A 19,223-nucleotide genomic window follows, 5' to 3' on the forward strand; every position below is an offset into this window, starting at 1 on the left:
GAGAGATGAAAGGATAGAGTGATGGAGATGGTAAGGAAGGGAGATGATTAGAGGAGAGATGTAGATGAGAGGGAGATGATCATTACTATCGTCATCAATATTACCATCATCAACACTAACATCACCATTGCCATCATCTTTATTGTCATCATCAACCTCATCATCACCACCATTACATGTATAACCACCACCACACTTGTCACCATCAGCAACACCATCCTCATCACCACCAAAGTCATCTTGATCATCTTCATGATTATTTCGTCCAAATCAGAAAAAAAGGCAAAAGACTACTCTTCTTTTATCTTTTCTGTATATCTTTAATTTGCATGAAACCATCTTACACCTTGAAAAATCACACCAGGAAATTGCATAAAAATATAACACACTGAAAATCTAATACTCAATTGGCATTTTAAAAACATATTGCAAAATTACAAACATTTGTGAAATAATAAAGTCTAAGTTTTGATATATTGCCACATCATTCTTGTATTACAATACAATAATGGCCCAAATGAATAATTATTATTGTTAATTATTAGCTGGTATTTTTCTGGTTGCCTGAGTCAAGCTCTACTTGTTAGGTTCAATTGGGGGTCAATTGAAATTGTATTATTTCCAAGAAAATGCATTAATTGCCCTTTTAATTTGTTTCATTCATGCTCCCTAAATGTGCATGTGCCAGGCCAAGCTAGTGTTTTCCTGTTTGCCAGAGTTGAGCTCTACTCATAAGGCTACCTGGTTGCCCTAGCTAGGCTGTTGCCCTGGGGACACTTGAAAATAATACATAAAAAAAACAAGGTGAACCACCAGTCTCGCCTGATATCACAATCAAACTAAAGTGTATGCTATATGATTTTTTGACCTTATTATCCTCTTGGACATGCATATGGTATTTAATCCCCATCTGTGCAAAGTGTAAACACAACTGATGCAAAAAAAAGAAAGAGCAATTAGAATTGATGACCCTCATGGACACATTTGCATATTTTGGGGCATGCAATAAACTTTCTGTGAGCTATCAAAGTTCTAATCTTAACCCTAAAAAGACGGGGGGGGGGGGGGCTGATTCAGCCCCCCCTCGACATTTTTCGCGATAAATCCGCCGCGAGAAATTTTTTTACCGCGTGGCTCGCTGACTTTTTACTTTCAAGTCTCGCGCAACTTTTGAGACCAAAATTGTGACCCCCTGGTACGCGGTTCCAAAATTACGCAACATTTCGTAAGTGCATGCAGACCCAAAATTACTCAAAAACGTGAATTTGTGTACAAATCCAATGCAAATAGTGTTCTTAGCCAAAATTCATAAATGTATCATTATTTTTCCTTTTACTGCTTAAAATCAATTATTTTTATATTTTTTATGGTCAAAATAAAGTCCCCGACAATTTCCATTGAAAAAACAAAAAAAAACAAAGTCGAAAAACAAAGAAATACATAAGAAATTTAGAAAACAATAGAATACATCAGAAAATAAATGTGATTTTGAATTTTTTTTAAAATCAATTTGATCAGATGCCTATCTAGAGTATGTGAAACAAAAATTAGCATTTCAGGGGCATTATTTTATTAATTAGAGCAAACTTATGATTTTACGCCTAAATTAGCATAATTAACGAGACATGAGATTTTTGCAGAATTTGATGTTATAGTTTTGTAGATAATGCCATGGGTAACGCGTGTGCCAATTTTCATCGCGATCGCGCGATCGACAGCCGAGATCATAAGGGGGGGGGGCTGAATCAGCCCCCCCCCCCGTCTTCTTAGGCGTCGAAATAGCCCAGTCTATTTAGGGTTAAGCATTTGAAATAGACAATTTAAATCATGTGAGAATATTTTACATGAAAAAGTAAATGAGGAATTTGCATTTGATGCGTCCTGATTAAATAGTGTTTTTTTTTATTAAAAAATAATTGAAGATACATGTAGTCTGTGAAAGAAACTAAATCTGATGAAAGTTCATTTCAAATACTTGTATTCATGTGAAATTCTTAGTAATAATGTGCTCTTTTGCTTTTAACCCTAAAACCCGGGGAGGGGGCATAGAACTATGGTGGTGGGGTGAAACCCCCTCCCTCAACATATTCCACAACCATTCCGCTGTGCGAAATTTTACGACCGTTCTACTCGCCGACTTTTTACTTTGAAGTCTTGAAAATCTTTTGAGATCAAATTTACGATGCATGGGCATGCTGTTGGAATTTACTCAACATTACATAAGTGCATGTCAGACCCAAATTGCTCCAAAACGTGATTTTGTGTACAAAGTCAATGTTGAATTTTCTCATCTTCTTCATTTGGACATGATTGTTTTTACTTTCACAGGTGAAATTACTTGATTTCAGCATAATTATGCTTCAAAAAAATGTTCTGCTATAATTTTGGCAAATAACAAGTTTGAAAAACAAAGATATACATAAGAAATTCATAAAACAATAAAATACATAAGAAATTCATTTTCAATCTAGGATTTTTTTTTCATTTTGATTGTTATCAGTGGTATAAAAGTATGATCTATGCAGAAATTAGCATAATTAATTAATATAAAAGATCTGACGATTTCGGAAAAATTAACCAAACTGCATTGCACATGACATCCCCACTATTATCATACCAATTTTCAAATCGTTCATGTGATCATTGGCAGAGATCTCAAGGGAGGTTGATTCAACCCCCCACCCCTGTAAAAAAAAAGTGTTAAAAAAAGAAGACACAAATAAATAATGAAATTCTTACTTGTACATTACAAAGAAATACCTGTTCTAGAGCAAGTACACTGTACAACAAAAAGTTAATGTGAATGGATAGAGAAAAATAAAACATGCATGACACTGAAAACGTCGAAATAGGATGTAAAATAAGAAATTAATTAATCAGGTGATAAAACAGGTGATATGCAAACAAGTCTATGTCACACACTGTTTCTTCTGTATATCAATATATGAGATATATTATAATGCTTGATTTTTTACAGAATTCACAATTATGAGAAAACTCTTCATCAAGTATAGGTTGCCACAATGGCTTTTTACAAGTTTCAGGGAGAAATCAAACCATACTACACTTGTACTTTATACACATTATGAGGGGGGGGGGGGGGGAATGCATGATACTAGTATATTACAAAAAGAAAACACTGAGTGGAGAACGTCATTTGCATACTGACCCGGATGTGCATATATCTGTTTTGTGAAAATAAGCGAAACTTCAAAATGTCAAAACTTTCTCATTTTACATCAAATTTTGATGAAATTTTCAGTGTTATGCTCATTGGACTTTTCTCTATTATATCAAAGAAACTTTTTGTTGGGGTGGACTTGCCCTTCAGGAAAGTACAAGGCTTGTTTCCCTCCAGGAATTCTTGTATAGACATGGGTCCCATCAATCACTCATACAGTTGTTGTTGGGTAGCCTCAATCTCATCTCTTGTTGTTGAAGTTCTCACAAAACCTCTTTCTTCTTGCTATGGCTTGTGAAACATCTTTGATCACTCACAAACAGATGATTGCAACACTGATGCCTCATCACCATGTATTCCCTGAAATTATCCTGTAAATGAAGATATATTGCCAGAAGTTGCATCTTACTCTGTGTTTTTATTTTTCTTTTTTAAGATGACAAAGAGAAAACAAAATGTAACTATTCTATTGTCTTTACATTGTAAGATTTGAAAAAAAGACTGGTTCTCATATGGAATCCTTTAAAAATTACTTTACTGGTCTAAAGGCTAAACCTATCCATATCCCATACACATTTGTGTGACAAACATACATTGAGCATAGCTGATGCAATACTTTTTTCAAATAACCAAGATAATGATGCAACCTTTCTTTTTCTTTAATGTAAATTAGGGATTTGGAAGAATCTGTCCACAATGGATGACAAAACATATAGTTCTAATTTACATTTCTGATTATATTATCATATGCTCAGTTCATTGTAAATTAAAAACAGGCAGTTGCCAATATTTATTATCACTTTTTACATTGAGTCTTCCTTCTTACAAGAATATCACTAATATTTGCATACACTAGGCTTGTCTTAAGATGTTATTGTCATATAACTTTCTTATTAAAAAAATACTTACAGCATACAAAAGCAGAATTGTCAATACTTGCAGAGAGAAAGGTAGTCTATCACGAGGCCCTTTGTCCCTCTTCAGGCTCAGATCATCTTCAAGCATGTTGATGAGGTAGTGTGTGGTCTCTTTTAAAAAGTTTCCTCCTGTCAACGACTCCTAATTGCAGTTCTTGTTGGCATATTCCTATTGAGTTAGAGTGAGAAGCAAAAGAAAATATTTAAACATTGAAAAAAAAACTATGTATTCTTAACTACCTTTACTGTGTACTGTTGAAATTAATAGGCCTACCTTTTAAATCTGCATATTTGGTCAGTTGACTTTTTTTGCCCACAACCTAATCAGATCGCCATTCTCATGAAGTTAAATTTAAATTGATCAACTGGATCTACACATATTTGACATTTAGGTATTCGGTAATACTCTATGACCATGTGACACGGAATTTAGATCAATTCAGTCACTGTCAGATGTGTACATCAACCAAGATTGAAATTGATCAAAATAAGTGGTTCTTTATTATGACAACAAATTTTAAGATAAAATTTTTTTAGACGGTGACAAAGAGAAAATTTAGAAAAAGACAATAGTCAGTTAGAAAAAGACAATAGTCCACATAGAAACAACAACAAAAATGAACATACCTCTCTAACAATCCTCATTTAATAGTCTCTCAGGACAGCCTGTGAATGTTGTAAGATGTTTTCATCCATTCAAAAATTTACTGCAGAAATAAACAAAGTACAGGTAGATCTACATTAAATTACTTTTAAATCTAATGGACATGAAACATAATTCAACATCTCTTCAAACCTGCCAGATTTCTAACCAAAATGTAAATTCTTATTATCATTTGGGGTGATTTGTTAAAATAATCCATTCAATTAATTGTTCTACGGTGCTTCATAATGTAGCTCATCGTATTGTAGCTACATCATGTAAACAAAGCCAGTCAAGCCTATTGTATTATGCAGTGCGCAGCAAGGGATGGGAAGATTTTGCAATGGCCACCAGATCAATCTGATTATTTAGGCCCTATAGAATATCTATTCCTTTTATTATATAAGGTGTAAAAAAGGTATAAAAATTAAATTCAGTGTATTTAACAAATTGGCAGTGATGTGGATATTGAAGGGGATTCCATCATTAACATTGTTTACCAACTTCGACACACACTGACACAGCCCTGGCCTAGGGCCTACCCTAGACTAGCGTGTCTAACTTGGGCTACGGCTTCATGATGAAAAAAAATTATTAAAAAAATATCAGATTCAGAGTCCTCAAGCAGCTAGCAGAGGGGCGCGAGGCTAGATCTAAGTTCTACATCTCTCAAGTCATGCAAGTTGGATCTGAATATGTGAATTTCGAAAAATATTTTTTGTGATCACTAGACTACTTGGTGACAGGATCTAAGGTAGACACAGTTAGGAAGTGTTTTCCCATTCACTAAAAATTGACCCAATATTTTTTATGCTGTTTAGTTACATGTCTGCAATTTTGTGCATGCAGTTACTTTAATCAATCAGACTAGCCTAGATACTAAAAATTAATATCAAGCTAAGCTAAGGTAAAAATTAAGAATATTTTTTTTTATTTTGCACAATTGTGGTTGAAAGTCTGACTACTTGGGCGGCTTTGTCATTTTATCGCTATGCAGCAAGATATCATAATGCCTTCTCCTGAGCGAGTCGGTGCCGGTGGGACAGCTCTTCGTTATCTTTTGACAGGACACAAAACTACACGCGTGGGACTAAAAAATAACTTGCGTGCGATAATGCTTTTCCCATCCCAAGTCCACCGTTCCGCTCTTAACTCTGCATGCATTTACAGCATTAATTATAATATTTCTTCACAAACAAATACATGCAGACGTAGAAAAAACATTCATCGTCGCTATAAAATGGTAAATTACTTACGATGTTCTCACAGCTCGGCAAATACCGATATTAAACGCTTTGCTCCTCTTCATTTCGTGCAAAGCTATTTATCGTCGTCTATGCACTTGCTCAGCTAGCTAGCTAGCTCAGCAATGTACCGAAATACTGTTCTGTGATTGGTCAATCTGCCTAAAAACCATGGTTTTCCTAAAACCCACGGTTTGAAACCACCTAAAACAGTTGACTCAAAATCATGCCGAAAACCCACGGTTGAAACCATGGTTTCATTTGAAACCACCTTTGTGAATCGCAAAATCAGCAAAACCCACGGTTGAAACCATGGTTTCTGCAAAAACCACCTTTGTGAATTCGGGCCTATAAGTCTGAAGTTGTTTCCAAATTGTGTGCCACACTGTGAACACAGTGTGAGAAACACTGCCGTTCACAGTGTTCTTACCACAATTAAATTCAATATAAGGCTTATATGATAGATATACTTCAATACAACTCAATATACTTCATCCAAGCTTAGTATGGAAGAAAGACAAATCCAAAAAGTATGTTATCTGACCCCTATATAGGGGAACATTCTGAAATGACTTCTTACTGCAGTATGCTTGTACAGAATGTTCTAAAATTATAATGGGTTTAAGCAAGTAGATCATGAAATAAAGCTAACATTGTGAAAAAACAAAGGTTGGACATACAAAGAGATTATTTTATGGAATTGCCCAACATATCATTTAGTAGCATGGAAAAATTACAGATTTGTTTCATCTTACGTAGTATCATCAAGGTGATAGTTCTGGAGAGTGGTCCAGCCGTGCAAGAATAGTTTCCAACATCATGTATTTGAAAGTCATTGATGACCAGCTCGATGTTCTGATCATCGATCACACTGACATGCTTGTGACCTGTACCACCTATAGAAAAGAAAATATACAAGGACATTGATATGATAGCAAAAGATTAGATTCCAAAAAGATGTGTAATGTTATTCCTTTATGTGCTTGGTCATTTCTTACCAAACATTTTCTGTTAAAAATCCCTACTTTTTTATCATACTGAGAAGTATGAGACGATTAGGTGCATACAAATACACTTGTGTAAAATTGGCATAAAGATAAATGTAATGTAGATTGAAATTCTCTTTTCAAAACTCTGTTCAATGTGCATGATGATCTGCTAGATTCTTTCAATATCATGACACCAAAGGTAGCAACAATCAGAGAAAAAATTGTATTGGTAAATGTAGCCAATTATGAAATATTTGAAAATATGAGTATTTACAAAATTACTATGGAAGTACACATAGTTTATTAAATTGTTTTTACAAATGTAGGGATACAAAGGACAGGTAAAGTAGTATTCTTCCAGAGACAGTTGGGAGGGATACAAAAATAAATAATATAGGATTTGTATGGCACACATATGGGCTATTCCACGGTTACTCATGTTACATTTGGAGACAACTTAACTCATACTTGGAGCTGTAACTCCATTATTATTGATAGGAACTAAACATCTCCTTATCACAACAAAGTACAGTCTGACTATCCTTTGTATAAAAACAAAACTTGGGAAATTCTCTTATGCTCTTGGCAAATCTTTGGAATGTGTCGTTTACTCACGTTACATGATTTGGACCAAGCTGTGGAATTGCCCATATACACCTTGCTAGGTGCTCAGCACACTCCTATATCACCCCGGCTAAGCTAGTCTACCGATTCTGGTGCACACAGCTTTTTGAGGAATTTCTTGCTGAAGGAAAACACGCCATGGCTGGGATTTGAACCCACGGCCCTCTGTCTGAAAGGCGAGAGTCAGAACCACTAGACCACGATGTGCCCACATAAACACAAAGAGAGAAATTAACTTACCATTTGCCAGAGTATTAATGAGAGTCCCATTGGGAGTGTACCATGAAGGCGATTCATCCACATCTCTGCTCCTTACATTACACATTATGGTGGTGTCCTCTCCTAGGGCCAGGACCTGGGCTTGGAATGGGGTAACCACGATCTGGGGCTGGGATCCAACTAAGTAGGACCAAAGATAAAGGTAGGATTTATAATTTGAACTTTTTTAGTATGCCAATAAGGTTTGCTATGTACAAAAATGTAACAAGAAAATTTTCAAAGAGGAAAAGAAGTAAGGAGGAGAAGTTAAAAAAGAAAGAAGAGAGGAAGGGCAAGAAGGAGAAGAAAGGGAGAAGTAGAAGAAGAAGAAGGAGGAGGAGAAGAAGAAGGGGGAGGAGGAGAAGAAGAATGAGAAGGAAAAGGAAAAGGAGGAGAAAAGAAAGTGGAAGAAAAGGAAGACAAACAATATGAAAAGGAAAGAAAATTGGAGGAAGAAGCAACATGAGAGGAAGAAAATAAGAAGCAGCAGAAGAAGAGAAAGAAAAAGAGATAGAAACTTAGAAAAGGAAGAAGAAGGTAATAAGAAAAAGACAAAGGAGAAGAGGTGGGAAAAAAATTAAACAGGAGAAATACTTCAACAAGATGCTTTTCATGAGCAGAGTTTGGATCAAACCAGCCATGATTCATCTCTATTACTACCTGGTTATGACAGTGTTCAGTAAAAGCCAACAAGACAAGCAATATCTGTTTCATAATGAGTATGCTTAACATGCAGTTTGTACTGCAATGATTGTTCCCAAAGACAATGATATTGATGGTTTGATATTTCAGAAGAATCTGAAACTGACATGACTTGGGCCCTTCTTTTGGTGAAAATGATTTTGGCCAAATGCAATAATGGTTAAATGGTTGCACACATGTATAAATGCAATGAAATACAGACCTATCATGAAATCTAATGAACAGTGTGATTACACTATTACTAGTGAAAAATAGGCAATTTCTAACTTTTCAATGTCATGAAGGATGAGACATATTTTCCATTTCCTAGATTATCAAGAACTTGGTGGAGTTGGAAGGCCTAAAAAAATTAAAAATTATCCTTTTTGTCCAAAAGATGACACTGAATTAGGTTAATAGTGTCCATCTACATGTATAATGTATCCATGTTCATACATGTACATGCATGATATGTAGATGCATGATATATATTCCTGTTCGTTCTTAGATCTTACTGATCAAAATCAGATCCAATCCTGGTTCCAGGGCTCCGACTGGATTGCAATTCGGATGGAAGAAAACAAAAAAATTCTTCAAATTCCTAACTGATACCAGCATTTAATCAAGAAAGAAAATTACTTCACAAACCAGTAGCCAGGGGGTTTGGGGATTCGAGCCCCCTAAAATGTTCATTCACAAGCAAAATTAGGGAAAGTAAAGGGAAAAAAGAAGGGAAATTAAGGGATTGAACTCATTAAATGGTAACCCTGGCTACAGGCCTGCTTCATCAACATAAATCTATGTAGGTACATGTAGCATATCTATCAAAACACCTGTACATAAATGGTAGATGCATATATCTATTTGGATTCCTGTACATACTTAGATTTTATTGATCACAGTCAGTTTCAATCTTGGTTCCAGGGCTCCAAATATTGATTAGAATTTGGATGGTAGAAAAATCACTGATTCTTCAAGTTCATTTGACTTAATTGCACATAGCAATTAATCAATAAAAAACATATATTCATCAACATGAATATGGGTATATTGCACAACTATCATTTAATATGATGCACTGCTACGAGGTAAAAATAACAAATGACACACAGGTTGCCTAATATATGTTTGGACAAGATAATGACAATAATAAATCCAATTACTTAAATCCATTTACTTAAACAATTAGTGACTTGGCAAGAAGGAAAGGATCTCAACAGACTCTCACCAAGTATATTGACAAAAAAGCACCTGACAAAAATTATTCAACGACAAATCTCTCTCCTTAGCCTCTTGATATAATAAGAAATGACACCAATTTCCTCAATTTGCCAAACTTCGGATCAAGCCCACACACGATTTTAGAATACTGTCTGCAAACTTTAACAGTATAGTGTAACATTACTTAAAGTCATATGTCTGGAGGCACATCAAAAGTCGGAGCCACATCATTCCTGCAAACGCTTCATAAGCGGCTTTTCATTATCATTTGTCACATTTCATCACAAGCAAAAGGAAATGGGGGAAAGTGGGTATGAACAAATGAATATAGTGCCTTTACAATGGGATTCCCGATAGATGTTTCAAAAAGTTGTTTGTAAAGGGACTCAGGAATGCAATATGTTCTTACGTGCCGATCCAGTTTCATATGGAATATCATTTAGCACAAGAAAGGGTCACTAGTCATGCATAAAAATTCATTGGTATCTTACAATCAGGTTTATGAAACATCTCCCTGTTAAAGATGATCAAGGCACTGACTTGGTCAAGGCACTTGACTTGAAAAGTTACACAACAACATCCTCATTATTGACTATCAAATAGGTTGGAAAATATAATACCTCATTATTCTATGTCACCGCCAATATTTATGGGAAGATACAGTCCAAAATATTATGGAAAAGAAATCAAAATGTTCGAAATTTGCTTACAATAAAAGACTTAACTCACAGTTGGGTGTAAGAGCATTGGATGCAAAAGCATTATGATCAATAAAAAGAGAATAAAACAGTTAGTATAAAACTATTCAAGGATACCATACATAGCATTATAAACAATGGTAAAGAGGATGAACAACAATTAGCATGGAATCATTTAGGGATACCATACATACCATTATAATCAATGAAACAAAGCATACATAAATGTAACAAAAATTATCATAAAACTATTTAAGTATATCATACCTGAAACTTCACAAGATGGTCCTGTGTAGCCATCTGGGCAGATGCACACACCGCTGTTGCAGAATCCTCCATTGATACAGCTAGGGATACATTCAACAGCTATATGGAGGGACAAAAGACAGATTCCAATCAATCAAACTCAATGTTGTCTAAATGCTAATAGTGGTCAAGCAACTTTAGTGTGCTTCAATCTTTTTTTTACTCTATTTGTTCATGGGTAGTTTCTGTACTTTTTCTTCTCCTAAAAAGAATATAATGCCATTTACAGGTTGACAGAATTACCCAGAGCTGTAAGGGTTACTACTTTAATCATCAAGCTCCAGTTTTTAATTAGTTTATGACCTTACTACCTATATTGTTATCGATGAACATACTGAATTCATTGCAGTCAATGTTATTACCCTTTTTTCATTTGTATTTCATCAGGTAATCAGAGGCTGATTTTTTTTAATGAATTAACCAAACCTAAAAGTTAACATCTGAATTATCTCATAAATTACCGCAAAGTACATGTATTCGAAGACCAAATTGTTTGCTCTTAGGCCCGTATTCTGAAGTGAGGTTTAACTTAGACCATCTTCTTATATGGTCTTATATTTACTTCAATGGTGAAAACAATCATCTATTTATACTTCCTAGACAATTATGAATGATTTGAGAGTCAAATGAGCTGAAATATATCTCTACCGTTAGTGATTTGTGTAACTGGACCATTAGCTATCCATACTTAAACCACAACTTTAAACCCGACTTCAGAATACAGGCTTTAGAGTACAATGGGAGAAGCATTTCATGAAACAAAAAGGAGTTTTCACTGACTATTGTTATAAGCTACTGAAATCCTTGCATCTAATTGGCTCAGAATAAGTTAGTTAGTGAAAATCACTGACAAGATGCTTCATGAAACACTCCTCCTCTTATCGATGGGTTAACTTACGTCTGATCTCGCAGAATTCACCAAGGTATCCAGCCAAGCAGTAACATGTTCCATTGATGCAAGTTCCTCCATGCTGACAAAGCTCTGGGCAATCACGCTCTAAACAAATTAATGATAATAATAATTACAATGGTAAAAATGATTGTAACAAAAATGATAATAATAAAATGAAAATGAAAATCCATATTATATTGTTCGAAATGAAATCTGAAAATAGAAATACTCTGAATATTCTTTTGGCCCAAATGATCGTGGGTCTGGGAGCAATTTACAGCGTCAGATTGACGTAGCACTATCCCTTCAATCGTTGAATGCCAAACTGCGAACAGCAACTCCCATCTTTTAACGTCTTTGGTCTGAGGCGGCCGGGGCTTGAACTCCTAACAACCTAACCTAGAAACCCTGATCAGGTGCTGGAGCACTTCGGGAATTCTTTCCTACTGTATTACACCTGGGTTGAGAGCGGCAAATGAACATGAATGACTTGCCAGAGGATGTGAATGCTGTGGTGAGATTTGATCTTTCATTCAAGTAAAGAAGGGGGGACAAAGAACACTTACTTCTAAACTGGCAGGCTAATCCCTCAAAACCTGGCTGACACAAGCAGATTCCATTCATACAACGAGCATTGTTCTGGCATGGTACACGACACTGACGTTCTGTAAAAAAAAAATATATATATACATGTATATGTAAATGAAGGCCAGAATTCACATGAGGTTTAAACCGGAAGGGGAAACCAAACTAATCAATTGCAAAATCTATGGATTGTAGTGGTAGTTTCAGGTGGGGGCACAAGGAGCGCTCGCACTTCTATATTTTCAGAATTCCATTGTCCTTTGAACATACCTGTACTGCTAACTATAAAAGAAAATTGTCATCTACAACCCCTCTATATTGAAATTTGCTATAATCCTGGATCAAATACCAACACTCATACTGAGGGGTGGGGTGTGTGCATCGCATGCAATTCAGCAGCACATTATGGTGAAATTAAAAGTGTGCACTACTTCCAACTGATACTTCCAGATATCCTCGAGGATCACTACACGTGAACCAGACTCTGCAACTAGCCATCAGGGTTTAAATTCTTAGGCCCGTATTCTGAAGTCTGGATTAATTTCAACTCTTGTTTTAAGTTGTGGTTTAACAGTATGGAGACCCAAATCCCTAACAGTAAACATTTAATTTATCAACTCAACTCATATGACACCCAAATTGTTTATAATTGTCTGGGAATAATAACTGAAGTATTTTTCTTCATTATGAAAGCAAAATGAAATAAAATAGTAAACATAAGAAACACACGATATAAACAGAATTTCTAAATTTTTGGCTCCCCATAATTTTACCGCAGTTAGACTGTGGTCTAAGTTAAACCTCAGGCTGACTTCAGAATACGGGCCTTATTAGGGTTACAAGTCCTCAACATGTGAACATCACTATTATGACTTGGAATCGATCCTACGTTGAAATCACAACTAACAAATTAGACTCACTAATAAAATTGAGTTTGATGGACACTTTTCATTGAAGCACATCAATGAATCAGCAGACTTTGTTTTTAGATCTTGTCTAGCAGTGGTGCTCTCCTAGGACCCACTTAAATCATCACATACTAACACTAACGACTTAATGGCTAGCTGATGCTCCGGTAATGACGCTACATTTTTAAGACATTAAAAATCATGAACATGACAAGACTGCTGCATGATGCATCTGAACAATTAGGGACTGTTACATGTCAACAAGGTATATAACATATATGGCCAATCAAGAAGTATATTTTTCTTCTTTTTAATCATTTGTGATTGTAAATTTGTTGCCTCTATGATTTACAAACTATCAGCATTTCCTTCAAGCTGCTTCTGTTTATGAGGAATACTTTAATTAATGCCATAGTCACGTCATAGAAACCGACCCAGGACCAACCAATTGATTACTTTATTTCAAATGACATACCATTGGTCAGTTTGGTGTCAGTTTTGCCGGTGTGATGTAGCATTAGTATTAAGTAGGAATCTAGTTCAGTATATTTCCCTCTAATCAATCCATTTCAATATGGACAAATTTCAAAAAAGAGAAATGTGGCCAATAAAGGCTTCAATATTTATTTCATTTCCATTTATGCTCTATATTATACTGTTTTTTTTTTTTATGAAGTAAGAATGCCCTTCTGTAAAATTGTACTCGATTTGTATTGTTTTATATTACTTTGTATTATGTTTTGAATGGAAATGAAATAAAAGAATTGAATTGAATTGAAGCTACCTAAAGAGAAATTCAGATTGGACATCAATATTTTTGGGACTTTTTACCAAATGGAGATATGTCTATCAAGGTCAATTTCACTCTACCCAACACTTAATACTATCACCAATTAAAAACACAAGAAAGTAATCTTAAAGGCTATTTGGAAAATAAATATTGCCAGATAATTTACAATAACTGCTTATTTTTAAGTATACATACTTCATAACTTCACAAAATTATCAACAAAGACAGAAATATGTGAACACAGACTTCAAGAAAGCAAACGGTCTACAATAGCTGACATGACGAGGGCTTAATAAGAAGTTGATAGATGTAATAACTTGAGTATTACATGAGTCATTCCTTAATGCCAAAACATATGCTATCACGACATGCCCTGGGATTTATTTATGTCAGACAGGCAGTTTACAAACATTTCCAAGTGTTTTTTTTTCTTCACTTTTTGGTAGGGAAATATAATGTTGTGGTAATTTGAAATGTATGCTGAAAAATGACTGCCATGTGTTTTGTATTTGCATAAAAGCTAAGCGGCTGAAAACTTAAATTCTTTTATATACTTAGACTTTAAGCAGAAACCACTTGGTTTGAATAGGTGATGGATTGATATACTTTGATGAAACTGATACATGAAATGCACCACGATTCATTTCCTCACATATTATTCAAACATATCTTCTAAAAAGAGAAGTGCTGTAGCTAAAGTCACGAATAATAAAATTGAAGAACTAGACATCATGTGTTCCAAATCACTTTCACAATCAAAGCATTCTATTTTATATTTCAAAATGGAAACTTTTATACTTAATATCACTTGGTAATTCAGTCTTCTAAATGGGAGATAACTCAATCATTCTATGCACCTGTAAGCATTTTTTTAACCCACTGTCAATTTTTAGCATGTTCATTAAACTGATGTTGATTTAATAGACAATAAACAAGATTGCACAAGCATCCCAAACAAAATCTAAAGGGCAAACGTGATCACAAATGTATGTTGCCTAGTAAAGCACAAATTATTTTGTCAAACCACAAAATATAGGCCTACTGATTGGCGATTTGCACTTGAAACTGTAACTTAGAAAAAAAAAAATTTTCAAATTAAACCTACAATCATGTCCAAGGTTTAGTTCTCAAAACCTTCCTTGGAGCAATATTCCCATGTCAAAACATCTTCTTTCAATATTACTGTAATCTTCAACAGCTGGTTTGAGGGAATGCAAGACAGCATCATGATCTATCACTGAGTGAATGGAGTAGGTCTGTGTGTGGAAGGGGGGTGTTAGACCATTTACTTTAATAAACCATTGCATTATATTTTTCTATGTTACAATTTTCGTAAGATTTCCTTGAATTTGTGATATTTCATACAGTATCTAAAATATTGACAATTCTGGTGATTTATCTAAGCTCACTAAATTTGCTCACTTGCACTTTTTTTTTAAAATTGTGCATTGTATCCAAAACTAAGCCCCCTCATACTTTTACTTCATCACCCTTCTGGGGAAAATAACAATATACCAATGGTGCATTGATGTACCACATGTGTACAAGGGAAGAGTTTCACACTAAAAGAGCTCTGAGATTCACACTAGAAATATCAAACTGAAAATAAATATGATGTTACTATTTTTTAAGACTACATTTTGATTCCCATCTTAAAATATCCATTTTACCCCCATCCTCATTTTCTATGTTGTCCCTTAAAGATATTTCCTTCCCCATTCACTTTCCTAATTACTGATTCTTCGCCTCCTTCTCATTCTTCTTCTTCTTCATTTCATCATCTTCTTCTTCCTCCTCCTCTTTATCTTCTTCCTCTTCTTCACCATCATCATCTTCTTCTTCCTCCTCTTCTTCTCCATCATCATCTTCTTCTTCCTCCTCTTCTTCTCTTTTTCTTCTTCTTCTTCTTTGTCATCATCATTTTCTTCTTCCTCCTTCTCTTCTTCCTCTTCTTCTTCATCATCATCTTCTTCCTCCTCTTCTTCTTCTTCCTCCTCCTCCTTTTCTTCTTCCTCTTCTTCATTTTCTTCATCATCATCATTATCTTCTATTTCCTCCTCCTCTTCTTCTTCTTCATCTTCTTATTATTCTTCTTCTTCCTCTTCCTCTTCTTCTATCTTCTGCCTTTTCCCCCAATCTTCCGGATTCCTTCACACTTGCACCTGCTCTCTCCCTCTCCTGCATAATACTCTCCTATTCCTCATCTAAACTCAGACTTTTATATTTCTTCTGACATGGTCCACCCACATTGGCTCGATGTTGTCCAAGACACAGGAAATTGATCCCAACACCACATCTGGTAAAGTTCCAAAGAATGTTTCTATTCTATTTTAAAGGCCAAGTTGGCAATTTGGGGGAAACACTTTGCAAATGTGTATCTTTCTACTCCTTTCTTCTTCTATTTCTTTGTCATTTTTGACCTTATTCTTCTTATTATTCCCCTTTTTCCTTCATATCTTTCCTCCCTTTTTCCTTTCTATCCTTTTTTTCTTTCTTCTTCTTCTCCTGCTTCTCATCCTCCTTCTCCCTACTTCTTCATATCACATGTTATGTATTTATTTATTTCTTTGTTATGTATTTTTTTTAAATGTAAACTCACACTGTTAGTCCGCTGACTTTTTGATGAGTAATGTTTAAGAAAACCGAATTGAATTTGAATTTGAACATTCATGTATATATTCCTGACAAATATTGACATACAAAAATGTAAAAAGTATATCCCATTAGAGTTTACACATCAACTCCATAAAGTCAGACAGTTATCACCTGGTACCAAAAAAAAAACATACTGGTCCAATAAATTTTTAATAAAAGAAACATTAGTTGTTTTTATATAAGAAACATACATAAGTTCAGGTACTTGTTTCTAAGAACAAAGTCAATAGCTGAAGAATGGCCTACAAGATAATATGCTAATAGGCTACTACATTTACTGATAATGATTAGGTACAACATTTATATGGCACAATAATACAGTGTTTCTAGGAGAACTCTCCATACTATTTCCTTGCTTGCACCCATTCACACAAAACAATGACTCTCCAAAGCATTGTATACTGTATATATTGAACCTTGGTAGCTCACATTCAAAGCACACAATCAATACATGAATTCACATCTTCTATCCTGCACTCATACTATGCATGAGGCCTAACCAATCAGCATTCAGCAAAAAGCACTCAGAACACACAAGCCAATACCCGAGGTGTAAAGGGCAAAACTTTTCTGCTGTTTTAACCAATCAGAATAACGCAGAGTGTGTGTGGACACACACAGCTGCATGATATGCAGAGTACGACGGTCACTTACGATTCACACAAATAATTAACATTAGTGTACATGTTTCAATCTTTCTATCTACATAATATTTATCAATCTATCTACCTGTTTATCAATCTTATTTATCAATTTATCTACCTGTTTATTATTCTATAAATCTATTTAATTATCTTCCTACCAACACAACTCTTTTTTCCTCCCCCCCCCCTTCTCTCTCTCCTTCTCTTACAATCTATCCCTCTCCTCTCTCACATTTTTCCTCACCATTTCCTTGCTCTCCTTACTGACCCCAGCCCATTTCCCCTACCACCCACCCACTCCCCCTTGACTCACCCAGTCTCAGCTGACAGAACACACCGCCGATACCGGCAGGGCATATGCAGAGCCCCCTGTCACAGGTCCCTCCGTTCAGGCAGCCAGGCTGGCACGTATCTGGGAAGGGAGGAAAACAATTCATATCCTGAATTAGCAATCAGTGAAAGTGACTCCACTTGAACTCTGCTCTGGTGGGAATAACTCCTCCTACTTTTCCACTTTATACAACCGTTAGGTATGCCGGTGCAAGAGGTAGAAAGATGTGTCATTATGTCTTGCACCTTTCTGTACAAAACATTTGGAAAGAGGTATACTAGATTTTCTTGATATTTTACTTGAACTCTGCTCTGGTGGGAGCATCTTCTCCTACTTTCAATTTGTGCAAACGTGAGGAGGGATACCGGCGCCGCAATAGATAGAAAGACGTGACATCATCTCTCACGTCTGTCTTACAAATTTAGAGGACAAACAAGTCTTACAGAAGGCATACTAGTTTTTCTTAATATTTTTCTTGTACTTTACTCTGGTGGGAGCAACTCCTCCTACTTTCAATTTGTGCGAACGTGGGGAGAGATACCGGTGCTAGAGGTAGAGAGATGTGTCATCGTCTCCCATGTCTGTCTTAAACATTTGGAGGAGGACAAACTACTGTAGTCTACAGAAAGCATACTAGTTTTTCTTAAAATTCTTCTTAAACTCTGCTCTGGTGGGATCAACTCCTCCTACTTTCCACTTTGTGCAAACCTGAGGAGAGATACCGGCGCAAGAGGTAGAAAGATGTGTCATTATTTCTCATGTCTTAAAAATTTGGAGGATGAACAAATCTACAGAGTGTATGCCAGTTTTTCTTGATATATCCTGAACTCTGCTCTGAACGGAACAACTTTTCTTACTCTCTATTTTGTGCAACCATAAGGGGGATACCTGAACAAGAAGTAAAAAAGATGCCATTATATCTTGCATCATTCCGTACAAAACATTTTGGACAGACGCATACATGTCCACAGAAGGCATACCAGTTTTTCTTGACATTTTTCTTGAATTCTGCTCCTCCATCAAAAACTTCCACTGCTTTCCAGTTTTGCAATAATAAGGAGGGATAAAGATGAAATAAAACAATAACTGGTCGAGATACATATCTGTTAACACTCCGAACATTCATTTAACATGTTTTCAAGGAGAGCGGAAGTATTCAAAATTGTTGTGCCTCTCAACTGCATCACGAGACAACCACATAACTTATTGTACAATTAAGTGATTTTCATTTCATAAGAAATTTTCTTCAGAATCCGACAGCCCCATTTTCGACCCAACCTCAAATGGCATGTTTAATACATTGGAAGAAGTATTTGGACTCTTTCCACTGGTTTTTAGTGAAATTTGAAGAAATCTCTGTGCTTGGAAAAATACTCGTGTTGCTACTACACTGCTTGATTGAAAGTGAACTACCAGATAATGGATGTGCTTCGTTGACACTTCTCTCTTGATTGATTTGAGTAAGAATGGTTTCACCAAGAGGACCCAAGTACTATTGAATTGCATGGCATACATATAGGTGAGTAATGCTAAATTTCTATATCCAGGATATGGTGGTAGTTGATTTGAAAACATTAATTTGGTTAAATATGAATTATGTAAAAACAGTATACCAAATCAATCAATATAACACTGAATATTTGAAATCCTTCAATA

The 19,223-nt window shown here is 35.4% G+C and overlaps 1 protein-coding gene and 1 long non-coding RNA gene across 2 annotated transcripts in view; both read right to left on the reverse strand.

The window, feature by feature from the left end:
* LOC121420611 overlaps nucleotides 1-19,223 on the reverse strand; it is a gene marked incomplete at its 3' end in the record, with an annotated part of 159,523 nt that overhangs the window by 15,163 nt on the left and 125,137 nt on the right. Inside the window, exons 100-105 of the mRNA XM_041615273.1 lie at nucleotides 17,550-17,648; nucleotides 12,221-12,319; nucleotides 11,661-11,759; nucleotides 10,724-10,822; nucleotides 7,839-7,997; nucleotides 6,741-6,881 (exon numbers count right to left, since the gene is read on the reverse strand). Coding sequence (XP_041471207.1) covers nucleotides 6,741-6,881; nucleotides 7,839-7,997; nucleotides 10,724-10,822; nucleotides 11,661-11,759; nucleotides 12,221-12,319; nucleotides 17,550-17,648 — 696 coding nt within the window. The remainder of the gene's footprint in view (nucleotides 1-6,740; nucleotides 6,882-7,838; nucleotides 7,998-10,723; nucleotides 10,823-11,660; nucleotides 11,760-12,220; nucleotides 12,320-17,549; nucleotides 17,649-19,223) is intronic.
* LOC121419918 lies at nucleotides 3,196-6,292 on the reverse strand. Its single transcript, XR_005970657.1, has 4 exons — nucleotides 5,998-6,292; nucleotides 4,726-4,805; nucleotides 4,091-4,267; nucleotides 3,196-3,552 (listed from the first exon to the last, which is right to left on the reverse strand). It is a non-coding gene; the product is annotated as an uncharacterized LOC121419918 (long non-coding RNA).

Source organism: Lytechinus variegatus, chromosome 8, assembly GCF_018143015.1.
Source record: "Lytechinus variegatus isolate NC3 chromosome 8, Lvar_3.0, whole genome shotgun sequence".
In the NCBI taxonomy this organism is placed as follows: Eukaryota; Metazoa; Echinodermata; class Echinoidea; order Temnopleuroida; family Toxopneustidae; genus Lytechinus; species Lytechinus variegatus.